Genomic DNA, 12,051 nt, shown 5'->3' on the forward strand with positions numbered 1-12,051 from the left:
CGAATCATACAGACATTTTCATCGCAATCGTCTTGTGAGGGTCGTAGCCGTTAATGGTGAAATCTTCTGCTTTCCATCCGTCGATACTTCCGCCCTTGTCTCGAGAAATTTCCAACTCGGGGAAGTTTCGTGGCTCACGCTCTAATTGAGTGTTGAGGGCATCAACGTGATCGAGGTACACATGAGCATCACCCATGACATGAGTAAGACTTCCAGGAACTAGCTCACAAACATGGGCAAGCATGTGGGTCAACAGCGCGTAGCTGGCGATGTTGAAGGGAACTCCCAAACCCATATCGCAAGACCTTTGATATAGCTGACAATGAAGATGGCCCTGAGGCTTGGTTCCTGAGTCGTCACCCTTGCTCCGAGGATAGGAGACGTAGAACTGCGCGAACATGTGGCAGGGTGGGAGAACCATCTTCTTCATATCGGCAGGGTTCCAAGCAGAAAGAACCAGGCGGCGGTCGTAAGGATTAGTTCGTAGTTTGTGAATGATCTCAGCAAGCTGGTCTACACCCTGACCTGTGTAATCCGTCTTTGCATCAATATACTCGGCACCAAAGTGTCGCCATTGGAAGCCATACACGGGACCGAGATCGCCGATCTCACGATGATTGAGGCCGAGGTTGTCAAGAAATTCGCGAGATCCATTGCCATCCCATATTTTGATGCCAGCTTCACTGAGGCTGTTAGAAGAAGTGTTGCCTTCGATGAACCACAAAAGCTCGGCAATGACTGCTCGGGTGAAGACACGCTTTGTAGTAAGGAGAGGAAGAATGGGGATTCCGTTCTTATTCAGCGAGAATTTTAGGGGCCGAGGAGCGAAGATGGAGTATGTACCAGTGCCTGTGCTATATGGATGGTTAGAGTGCCGCCTAGCAATAGATGTTGCGATCTCTTACCGGTCCGGTCGACGCTCGCCGCTTTCAAGGATTTCTCGGACAAGATCAAGATATTGATTCTCTTCGTGGTTGATCGACTTTGAGCCGTTCGGAGGCTTTGAATCCTCGGTATTCTGCGTCATGGTCATACTGATAGTGAGTATTGTGGTTGCTGCTTGGGAATGATTGTGTCCAGGTGTATTGAAACCCTAGGCCATCAGATTCCCGAGACCAGATGAAATCAATTAAACTTGCAGTCGCGTCATGTCGCGTAAACGCGACCTCCCCGCTGCCCCACCATCTCCCTGGAGTTGGTGGAGAATATTTAAACCGAACCGAGTATCAGTATGTGAAGGTGAGTACATGCGTTGTCCAACTCATGAGAGGTGCTTTCTCAGGTACAGGGTCATACGTGGCGAAGCAATATACTAGAAAATATACTGAGCACACAAATTGGCTTGGGATTGATCTGAACTTCCAATGCAATGATCGGGAGCAAGGAATGGCCCAAATTGCAGCAGGGAAGTTGGAGAATACTGGTCGTTTCTTGACCGAGCGACTTGGTGCTGTTTTCGACGCGGGTTGATATGGAAATAGTGCCTGAGATGGTTGTTTGGCAGACCATAAGATTCTTGTTGAGGAAGATTTCCACCTATGCAGAATTTTACCCTTGACTACTTCCCAGGTAGGTTATATCTCCTGGTCCTCGGTTGATGCACCGGTGTCGGAGTGGGTAATCTTATCAATCAGTGATCAGCTTGCAGGACGCTAGTCAGGAAACTTCCCAAGGGGGTCAAGGTTCAATCCATGCATCCATATTACAGGGTAATTCCAATTGATCACCGAGATCAACTTTGCAAATGGATCCGTTTAACCCATAGCACTAACTAATCAGACAGAATTGAGGAGTACCCTTCGTCCCCTGCCGAACCACAATTATACGAGACAAACTTAACAGAACCCTTGAAACATTCAGGTCCAAGGTGTGCACGTTCGATCTGATAAAGGAAACGATATCTTGATTGGCTGAAATTTTATAAAAGCGGGCGATCTGATGTCACATGCAGAAATGTCAAGATTTTCTCTTTGGGGCCTGATGCCCGAAAACGACTCTCACAGCAAGCATCTCTGCGTGACGGTTCACCTTGCAAATTCGCAGCACAGGGCAGCGATTATATGTCACAGGCATTGCCCACAAAGTCGCGTTGCAATTGACAGATCGGCTTGCCCTGTAGCTGCGAGGACATCATATTCTTCCAATCCTCGTTTACCGACTTTCGGCGGTTGTTCCACTGACTGTGACTGCGCTTCAGCGACGTATAGCACAGCTATATCCGATGCATCCCGCACCCTAAACTTCGCAAATTTGTCTGCTTGTCAACCACCTAGGTAGCTTGTGGCTACTGCTCGGCGATACATCGAATTCAAAGGCACCAAGTGCCCCGAAACTGCAGCCTTAGTCTCTATTTACCTTGTCTACCTCTACTAGGTACCTTACTGGACCCATCCTCCGATCGCGTATATTGTCACTGGAGTGCCCCTCCTTCAAAGCTTTTTGGCAATAGGTAGCCACGACACCGCTTTCCGACACTTCCTCTCAACGCTCAATACTATACGTCGTTCCTCTTCGCCCGTAAATTCTTCTGTCGAGACCGCGTTTGATTAGCGCCACCGCTTCGATGGAGCCTAGTCCTGTAGCTGTGGAGGTTGCTGGCCATGCGCCCAATATCTCCCTCAAGGAAAAGACGGCGCTTATGGAGGCATTCGAAGATGTGCTGTGCGGATCGGTATGTGGCTTCGTTTGAGCCAGTTCTTCGAATACTGACTTTCATTAGTTTGCTGGCGCTGTGGGTAAATACATCGAGTATCCGTTCGATACGGTCAAAGTGCGGTTACAAAGTCAGCCCGATCATCTTCCCTTGAGATATTCTGGTCCATTGGATTGCTTCCGGCAGTCTATCAAAAGTGATGGGGTTTTGGGGCTGTATCGTGGCATTACAGCTCCTTTGGTGGGTGCTGCAGCAGAAACAAGCAGTCTATTTCTATTCGAGAGTCTTGGTCGTGAATTACTGTTCACGAGCAACCTGGTTTCCCGAGAACAAGGACTCTCACTGCCATATCTCTGGCTTACAGGTGCATTTTCTGGAGCTTTCACTTCGTTTGTCCTTACTCCAATTGAGCTTGTCAAGTGTAGGATTCAAGCTCCCATGTCGGCTGATGGATCTGCCGGCCCTCCTCTCCGCCCTATACCTGTCATCAAGCAAGTTTTCCGCCATGAAGGCCTTCGGGGCTTTTGGCATGGCCAGCTCGGTACACTGATTCGAGAGGCTGGTGGTGGTTCTGCCTGGTTTGGTGCCAAGGAGACAGTTACAAGCATGTTCTACCAGCTCAAGACGAAGACCGCGAAATCAGCAACAGAAAAGCAGATAATTCTTGATACACCCTTGCCGTTCTGGCAGCAAGCGATTGCTGGCGCATCGGCCGGTGTGTCATACAACTTCCTCTTCTTTCCTGCAGATACTATCAAATCACGCATGCAAACCTCGACTGTCAGTGATCTACGCCAACGACGAACATTCTGGAAAGAAGGAGCGATGCTTTGGAAACAACATGGGATACGGGGCATGTACCGTGGTTGTGGTATTACATGCCTCCGATCTGCACCAAGCTCTGCCTTTATATTCATGGTTTATGACGGGATGAAGCGACACTTTCCTTTTTGACGATAATACAAGAAAACTGGCTGAGATGATGTGTGTCATACATCGAGTTTCATTATTACTTGGAAACGAAATTTTATCTACGCATAGCAGCGACTGGTCAATGCATCTATGGCGTTCAAGTTTTGGTTTGATATCATGTCGATGAGTGAATTAAAGCATCAATAGAGGGTGTGTATCTGTTCATCTTGGGTCGAAGGAAGATAGCAAGGAAGATAGCAAGGACGATGCTTTTGATTTCAGGGGATAGAGCGAGTTTGGCCTTGAAACAACACAAACGCAACAACATATAACAGTCCCTATTTATAGACCAATACTCATGACTTATGCATAACTACATTCATCATCAGCTGTGCTTACTCGTCCTTTGCTTCCTTGGTCTTCAAGTCCCAGTTGTTCAAATGACCGATGGTAGTGCATAGATAGGTCGCAAAGCTGAGCCAGCCGAGGTAGGGAACTTGACTCCACGCAGCAACAGAATCAATGGAACTGTAGAGGTAAGTGAGGTAGCCATTGACGCCGAGCAGGGTCACAATGTCAACCGACGCTTCAATTGGTCGATACAAACCGAAGAAGAGGGGGGTCCAAATAAGGTTGAGGCCGAGTTGAATTGAGTAGAGCGTCATTGCACGTCGAGTGTTCACGATAGTCTCAGGGCTTGAGAAGGGAGAAAGACCAATGTCAGCAACTCGGTAGGCGGCATAGCCCATGAGACTGATAAGCGTTAGTTATGAGCATCAATCACTTAGCCTGGCGATCCTCACCCGTAGAGGACGGTCCAGACAGGGCCAAACAGCCATGGCGGAGGTTGAACCGAAGGTTTCTTGAGAGCAAGATAGGTCTTCTGAGTCTCTAAAACCAGACAATGAATCAGTCAACAGTGTTCGATTGATATGGATGTGAAGGTCAACCCACGAGTGGCACTGAAGCCAACGGCTGTCCCAAGGCCAATGGGCAGCAAAACTGATAGTGCGGGCTTCAGGAAGACCGCGTCGGGCAGTGTGAGCACCGGAATATATGTAGTCATGATGAGCACTTTACTGTGGACGATGTGATTGGAAATAGATGAGAGATGAGCAGAAAATATTAAATTTAGAGAATCACAGTTGCATGATAATGTCAAACAACTGAAGGGCAATGACGTAATCCATTTTTGGGGGGGGAGTATCCAATGCCGAGGCCCAGAGTTGTCAGATCATCAATTAGGTGTAGAGTGGGCTGACAGATTCAAAACTCAGATGCAGAACATATAATGGCTCTATCACGATCGAATTAAATGCCACGGATCTATGGAGTATGCAGAGTAGAACTGTCAATGCTTCTCGGTAGCGAACTGGCTACTCAAACGAGACAAGGGGAAATTTCTTGCAACTCGTCTCTAAGCAACGAATAGTAGCTACGCTCACCACCGCAAATTGTTATCCAATGGATCCAATTATCGAAGTACTGGTAGCTGGGCCAATGATCAGCCCCAGATCTCAGGGGCCTGGGTCTTGATTTACGCGTGAGAATGGTGCATTGTGGCTGACTTAACCGCGTCTTAGTGCACTGACCACATGTTTAATTGATCGTGGCCCGCAGGTCGCGTTTCTACGCGATTTCAACACGTCTTATGCCATATCGTGGCGCGAAGCGCCCTGAGTACCCAAATGGGGCTCCATTCTTAATATTCGACGCAGGACAATCTGCAGCTGCTTTCGGCAAGCACTCCTCTTGCAACTTCCAGACCTTCACAACCCTATACCACTGATTATTGGAAAGTGCTCGGCTTACAACTCTGCATATCTACACAAGTTGGAAGGAACCATTCTAGTCATGGCTCGAGCAACACTAGGAAAGAGAGCCCGCGGCATTGATGAAACTGGTGAGTCTCCGCCGGCGGAAGGAGACAAGAGCCTTTCTTTGCTAATATTATAATTCAAGATATGCCCTGCCCGGTGGCTACTCCCACGAAACGAAGTCGCCGCCTTGCAAGGAATGTTTCATACAACGACGAGAACCAAGATCCTGCATACTCTCCCTTCGACGATGATGAAGAAAACGACATATTGGCTGAGCTCCCTGCTCGGAACCGAAAGTCTCCCTCACAAGCATCCACAAAGCAGAATCCCGTTACACCCTCGACGCCCCGACATCGAGATGCACTCTCGGTGCCTCCTACGACGCCTCGGCATGCTGTCATGTCGGCAGGCAAACTCTTCAAGCGACTCACACCACAAACACCACTCTCACCAAGCACCATCCAAACCATTTACCATTCAGCACGACAATTGTTTGCCCGTGGAGCTGAACCTGGCCAACTTATCGGCCGAGATGCAGAACGAAATCAGTTGATGGAATTCCTCGGACGATGCTCTTCGCCTGCCCCCAACGGTTGCCTTTATGTGAGCGGTCCACCAGGCACGGGCAAAAGCGCCATGATTACCGAGATAAGTCGACAGTTTGCCAACCACAAAGGCGTCATATCTGCATATGTCAATTGCATGAGTGTCAAATCTTCTAAAGATCTCTACACCACACTTCTCGGCGCGCTTGGCCAAGGTTTCGACTCTTCCGAGGCAGATGCGATTTCGAGCTTGCAGGCTATGTTCGTGCCCAAGACACAGTCGACTACCGTCTATCTTGTGACCCTGGATGAGATCGACCATATTTTAACGATGGGTCTGGAAAGTCTATATCGCGTGTTTGAGTGGTCTCTACAAAAGAACTCATGTCTGATTCTTGTCGGTATTGCCAACGCCCTGGACTTAACCGATCGTTTCCTTCCTCGACTCAAGGCCAAGAACCTGAAGCCTGATCTATTGCCATTCCTGCCCTATACCGCAGCCCAGGTCAAGAATATCATCACTATGAGACTCAGGTCCCTGATGCCGGCTGATGGAAAGGAGGGCCACGTGCCATTCATCCACCCTGCTGCCATTGAACTCTGCTCCCGCAAGGTTTCGAGTCAGACTGGGGACCTTCGCAAAGCCTTCGAGATTTGTCGCCGTGCACTTGACTTGATCGAGACCGAAACGCGTCAGAAGTACGAGGAAGAAGCGAGGGAAGAACTGCTACAGATGACTCCTTCGAAACGACCTCTTGGGGAAAACATCAACGGCGCATCCGGTGGCTCAAAAACCATATTTCAACTGATGTCGAACTCTTTGAAGGCTCTCACAGCAGAAACTGCGCCTCGGGCATCGATCGGACATCTGAATAAAATTACAGCAGCAGCTTTCAGCAACGGAACGACCCAACGACTCAAGGCACTTAACCTCCAGCAGAAGGCAGCACTCTGTGCCTTGATAGCTTATGAGAAACGAACTCGAGCTGCTGCTAAGATGGCCAACAACGGCGCCACACCTTCCAAAAAGAAGTTTTTGGCACCAACTATCAAGACTTTATTCGATGCTTACTGTCAGCTCTGTACCCGCGATTCGGTTCTGCACCCTCTATCGAGTTCTGAATTCCGCGAGGTTGCCGGCAGTCTCGAAACATTGGGGTTAGTCAACGCATCCGATGGAAAGAACGGAAGCCTTGCGGCACCACAAACACCCAGCAAGCGAGGTCGCAAGACTCTTGCTGCAAGTGGAGATGAGCGGAGAATCACGAGCTGTGTTGCAGAAAAAGAGATCGAATCTGTAGCCGACGGCGCTGGCGCAGGCATCCTAAAAAGTATTTTGAGTGGAGAAGCATTGGATTAGACTGCCTAAAGCATTCAACGGTCAGGTATAATGGCATAGCACTGAATGGCGTTTTGGCTTGAGTTATTAACGATGGGTTCTCTTCATCATTGTCTTGTATCATACTGGGCCCGGAGGTAACATGGGTCTGGACGGGCTTGCAGAACTCTTTGGATGGATAATGATACCATGTACCTATGTAATTGTAGTTTGAGATGTGTTTGAGTCGCAGCATAGGATTGATCGGGGTGGACGACCGGACTAGAAAGTCAACAAGGCATGATAACATAGAACAAAAGAATATATTAGAAACCACCTCATTGCAATGTTTGGGTGTCATTGCTCCTTGTCGAATAAACCTCCGCTACCTCATAGCTTTCTACACTCACGGAAAACTCATAGAGTAGGTACAGCAGAGTCGATAACAGTCGAGAACCCTGTCTGCCTAGGTACCCAGCCAGATGCATTTACCCTTGCAATATTTTGAAGACATCATAAGCGCATATTGCAACCTTGGATTCGTTGGCCTCACTCCACGACAAGGTCCCACCAAGGAACGTGTCTGTCGCATCATGGCCAGTGATGGCGGCTGCACCGGATCCATCCGCGCCGCATGTTAGACTAATCCTATGGATGTGGTTGGCAAGGAACACTGCGTAAGGTAGTTTCGCGTCCGTCCGTTCTGTACGATGGCATTAAAACTGACAACCGGGAAACAGTCAGATACTCGAAGACAGTAAAAGCACAGGGCAACGGTAGTCCAACTGTGACTATGGCAGCCTCGACGACAAAATGCACTCAGCTGGCCGTTTCCACTAGTCGCCAGACCTGTCACTTTTAACCATCCATGACCCAGGCATTTGGCAGGATGTGTGAGCCAAGCGCGTCGAGACTTTAACCAAGCTTTTCTTGGCGGTGCGATGTTCTACAGAGCCTTGGCATCTGCAGGCTGACAATCTGGGTAGGGCAGATTCGAGATGCCGTACATGACTGTGCTAATATGAGAGATCAAGTCACATGCCCAGTTGACAGAAATTTCATTTTCAATCGGGGATGTGCTTTGCATTGAAGATTTCATAGCCATGCCCACTTCGTAGTATTCGCCGCGCCTGAAAATGGTTATACTCTTATCCCAACAAGCTCCAGCCGTATCTCCATCTTGATCAACACCGTTCGGGAGGCGCTAGGGACCACTACGGGGACCTCTGCAGCCGCTAGGAAGGTACCTTTCCAATTGGCTCTTTCACCCCCTCCCGTCCATCCCGCGATTGTATGTAAACCTTCTATCAATTTGGCTTGCAGGTGCTAAGCTACGTAGGTAGGTACCTATTGCCCAGTAGGTACTGAGTATTGCCCATCGCTTCGACTTGCTGCCGCTACCGCCGCCATCCATCTCCGTCTCCACGACCCAATACTCGTCATTCGCTCACTCAGGTCACATTTTCTGCCTCAGCCCATCTATAGTGTATAGTATTTGTATTTCTGATTGGGTTTATTGTTTTTCAAATTCTCGGCCGATTTCTTGGATGTCGATCTCGCACCCTCTTGTACCCCTCCTGCAGGCTTAGAACACGCAGCCGCAACCGCCGCCGACGCGCCCACAGATTGAAACGCCTCTGCTTCAACGTTCGTACCCGCCGCATACATATACCTAATTCAACGGCTTCCCGATACGACTTTAAAATCAATCCAGAGCAAGAGGCTGCGAGCTCTCGCTCCAAGGATTGCGACGTCGGTTTCTTGAGCTCGACGTCGCTCTCGACCTCGGATCCTGGTCCTTCTTATGCCTTGGGCACCACGTCTGGGAATGGGCCGCCGGTCAAAATCTTCTCCCTCGCTCTCCAATCCCACAGGAACGCCTGGCCCTGCGAACTCTAACGTTCCAAATACGCCTACGAACCTCGAGATATCTTCTCCCGCCGAGTCTGCTGGCTCGGCGACCTCTGCCGCCCCGCGGGCTACCTCCCCCACCGCATCTACCACCTCTTCTACGCGCCCAAGGTTTCTTTCGCGACTGAGCCTCCCTCTCTCGCTCCCTTTACGCAATCGGAATCGCAATATTACCGACTTTCATATTCGTGCTGAGGAACCACACCGTCGATACAGTGCTGGCGACAATGTCCGTGGTGCTGTCGTCATAGTCGTCGTAAAGCCTGTTCGCATTACTCATTTGACCGTTTCGCTACACGGATATGTCCGTGTCCTAAAGGACCCGACTTCGGTCGCAAAAGCGCAAGGAAGTATCGTACTACCGCAGAATGGGGACTCGGCGCGCCCACGATATCACGGCAATGGTCTCGCAAGCCTTTTCCAAGACGAGCAGGTATTAAGCGGCGAGGGGAGGCTGGAACCTGGCAGATACGAGTTTGGCTTCGACCTGCTGTTTCCTGACAAAGGGCTTCCAAGCAGTATTGACGTAGGTTTGCTGCTATCCTCAATCATTCCCTTATCACTAATTTACTATACAGTTCGAGCGAGGGACCGTTTCATATATGGTAACTGCCACGCTGACTCGACCAACATCGATTGCCCCAACATCATCATGCGAGCGAAAAGTTATGTTAGTAGAGAATGTGGATGTTGGACTGCTGCCCATCCCTCGGCCGCGCACTATCTTCTTAGAACCGATATCGAAACGAAATCGTAGGAGAAAGTCCATGGTGATGGACAAATCAACTGCAGCTCCCTCTGAGATCAACGAGCTCAATTCGGAACAAGATCCTTTAGAAACACCAACGGAAGATCTTCGTGAGCAGGTGGCGAATCCGAGAAGCCCAATACAAAGCGATATGCGAAGCGAAATCAGCGGCGAAAGTGGCGTCAGCAACAGCACAAGCTTGAGCAGGCCGGAAGCCGCGCTGTCCCAGGTCGGGACACTCACATCGGCCAAGCAACAAGCAGTTGATAAAAAGACGATTACCGCGACAGTCGAGCTGCTGAAGGGCGGTTGCTTGCCGGGTGATGCTGTCTCCGTGCGGGTCACGGTTCAACATACTAAACGGGTGAAGAGCATGACTGGTGTGATTGTAACACTCCTCAGACAAGGCAAAATCGACAGCAACCCACCGAGTGCTCTGTTTGACGAGAGTTTAAGTCGTGATGATGTGGCTCGCATTGATAAGGAGGATGTGTTTCCGCGATCTCGGACCGGTTTGGGTGGTCTTTCGTTGACATCTTCAAGTTCTACAAGCATATTCCGTAAGGATCTTGACCAGAACATAGCACCACTAATCATTGACCCTAACACCATGCAAACGTCGGTCACTGTGACCGTTAAGCTACCTGACGACTCCTTTCCGAGTATCAAAGGTGTACCTGGAGAGATGATCAGCTTCAAGTATGTGGTTGAGGTAGTTGTTGACCTCGGCGGGAGACTGTCAAATCAAATGCAAACTGGCCCTGCCAGATTCGCACCTTATGGCCATGGAAGTGCAGACAATCATACTTATGGGCCAAGAAGAGGTGCTAATATCGCAGACACTTCTCAGATGCGCCATGAAAAGGGCGTTATCGCGTTGTCGATGGAAACAGTCGTTGGCACAACTGATTCATCTCGCGGGAAGAAAAAGTCGAGAGCTTCGCCCACTTCGCGAAGCGTACAGATTCTTGAAAGCGATGAAGAAGAGGTGATAGGCCAAGAACCAAATTATGCTAACGATCCTCCCCTTGAGCCATACTCGAACAGCACGCCACTCTCCCCTGGAGGTTATTTTCCATCACAGGCCAATGGGAGCCGACTTCCAACGATCCCTTCTCATCCTCCACAGCCATATTCACAAGTGGTCCCGGTGCAACACCCGTCGCTCCGGCCTCGAGACGTTGCTGGGTCAAATTCAAGCGGCCTTGTTCCCTCTCCTGCCGCGCCTTCATATATCCCACCTCCTGAAATACTCAACCAGAACAACCTTTCCGAGAAGGAGAGGATTAGGCAAGCAGAAACACGACTTCTACCAAGTCAGCCACCAGAAGCGGGCCCGTCAACAAGTCACGATGACGAAGATATATACGATGCAGAGGATACGCCCCGGGTCCCTGATCTCGGTGGTGGCTTTGTTCCAAATGCTCCAAACGCTCCAAGTGCCCCCGATGCGGGACCTTCGGCCCCTTTGGAAGACGACGTTGACTTGCCAACAGTGCTTCTCCCAGGGGTTGTTGAAGACAAACAAGAACTCGAACGTCAACGGCTCTTGAATGAAGCCAGTGCACCGCCAGACGTTCCCGAGGATATGCAACGACGAGCAGACGAAGGCCCATCGAGGGAGGTGGAAGCTGATGCGGAAGCAAGCGCACCAAGTGCCCCAGTGGTAGATGATTATGATGATTTTCCAGGTTACGGAACTAGTGCGGGACCTTCTGGGACTTCGAGGCACGTCGATGGAGAGCAGCTGCCAGCCTACCAAAGATAAGCTGGTGTACGTGGAGGAGTGTGTATTGCATAGGCGTATGAGTGTCTGGGATATGATGGGTATACTATATAATTTGCTGGCGCATAAGTGGGAACCCTTAGCGTTTGGATATATGATGAAAGTCAAATCATGACAAAGTTGTTACTACCTGTACCAACAAATAACAATAATTACTATTGAGGATGAAGATTCGCTTTGAGCTAAAGTTATTTCTTGTATAAACTTCCGGTCATTGAATTCAGTAGAAAATCGCGATCTACCATCTCACTAAAGGTACCTTGGGGAGATATTCAAATACCTTAATGATATACAAAGGTCACACAAGTACCGTGAAATGAGTGCCAGTCAACTCGCCTTCAAGATTATCGCTCATCTA

General features: G+C 49.6%; 5 protein-coding genes across 5 annotated transcripts; 3 read left to right on the forward strand and 2 right to left on the reverse strand.

The window, feature by feature from the left end:
- Positions 1-4: 4 nt before the first annotated feature.
- FMAN_00890 (putative CDC21-thymidylate synthase) lies at positions 5-1,033 on the reverse strand (the record flags this gene model as incomplete). Its single annotated transcript, XM_041828597.1, has 2 exons — positions 5-854; positions 906-1,033. 2 exons carry the CDS (start codon positions 1,031-1,033, stop codon positions 5-7), a joined length of 978 nt encoding a protein of 325 aa, XP_041676223.1.
- Positions 1,034-2,563: 1,530 nt separating this feature from the next.
- FMAN_00891 (putative mitochondrial amino acid transporter ARG-13) lies at positions 2,564-3,607 on the forward strand (the record flags this gene model as incomplete). The annotated part of the gene is made up of 2 exons (XM_041828608.1): positions 2,564-2,671; positions 2,720-3,607. The coding sequence occupies 2 exons, from the start codon at positions 2,564-2,566 to the stop codon at positions 3,605-3,607; spliced, it is 996 nt and encodes a 331-aa protein (XP_041676224.1).
- Positions 3,608-3,960: 353 nt separating this feature from the next.
- FMAN_00892 (uncharacterized protein) lies at positions 3,961-4,631 on the reverse strand (the record flags this gene model as incomplete). Its single annotated transcript, XM_041828620.1, has 3 exons — positions 3,961-4,318; positions 4,369-4,456; positions 4,520-4,631. 3 exons carry the CDS (start codon positions 4,629-4,631, stop codon positions 3,961-3,963), a joined length of 558 nt encoding a protein of 185 aa, XP_041676225.1.
- A 788-nt stretch (positions 4,632-5,419) lies between these two features.
- Positions 5,420-7,290, forward strand: FMAN_00893 (uncharacterized protein; the record flags this gene model as incomplete). Its single annotated transcript, XM_041828631.1, has 2 exons — positions 5,420-5,468; positions 5,528-7,290. 2 exons carry the CDS (start codon positions 5,420-5,422, stop codon positions 7,288-7,290), a joined length of 1,812 nt encoding a protein of 603 aa, XP_041676226.1.
- Positions 7,291-9,052: 1,762 nt separating this feature from the next.
- Positions 9,053-11,675, forward strand: FMAN_00894 (uncharacterized protein; the record flags this gene model as incomplete). Its single annotated transcript, XM_041828642.1, has 2 exons — positions 9,053-9,685; positions 9,738-11,675. 2 exons carry the CDS (start codon positions 9,053-9,055, stop codon positions 11,673-11,675), a joined length of 2,571 nt encoding a protein of 856 aa, XP_041676227.1.
- Between the last annotated feature and the right edge of the window lie 376 nt (positions 11,676-12,051).

Source organism: Fusarium mangiferae (assembly GCF_900044065.1).
Source record: "Fusarium mangiferae strain MRC7560 genome assembly, contig: FMAN_scaffold001, whole genome shotgun sequence".
Classification (NCBI taxonomy): Eukaryota; Fungi; Ascomycota; class Sordariomycetes; order Hypocreales; family Nectriaceae; genus Fusarium; species Fusarium mangiferae.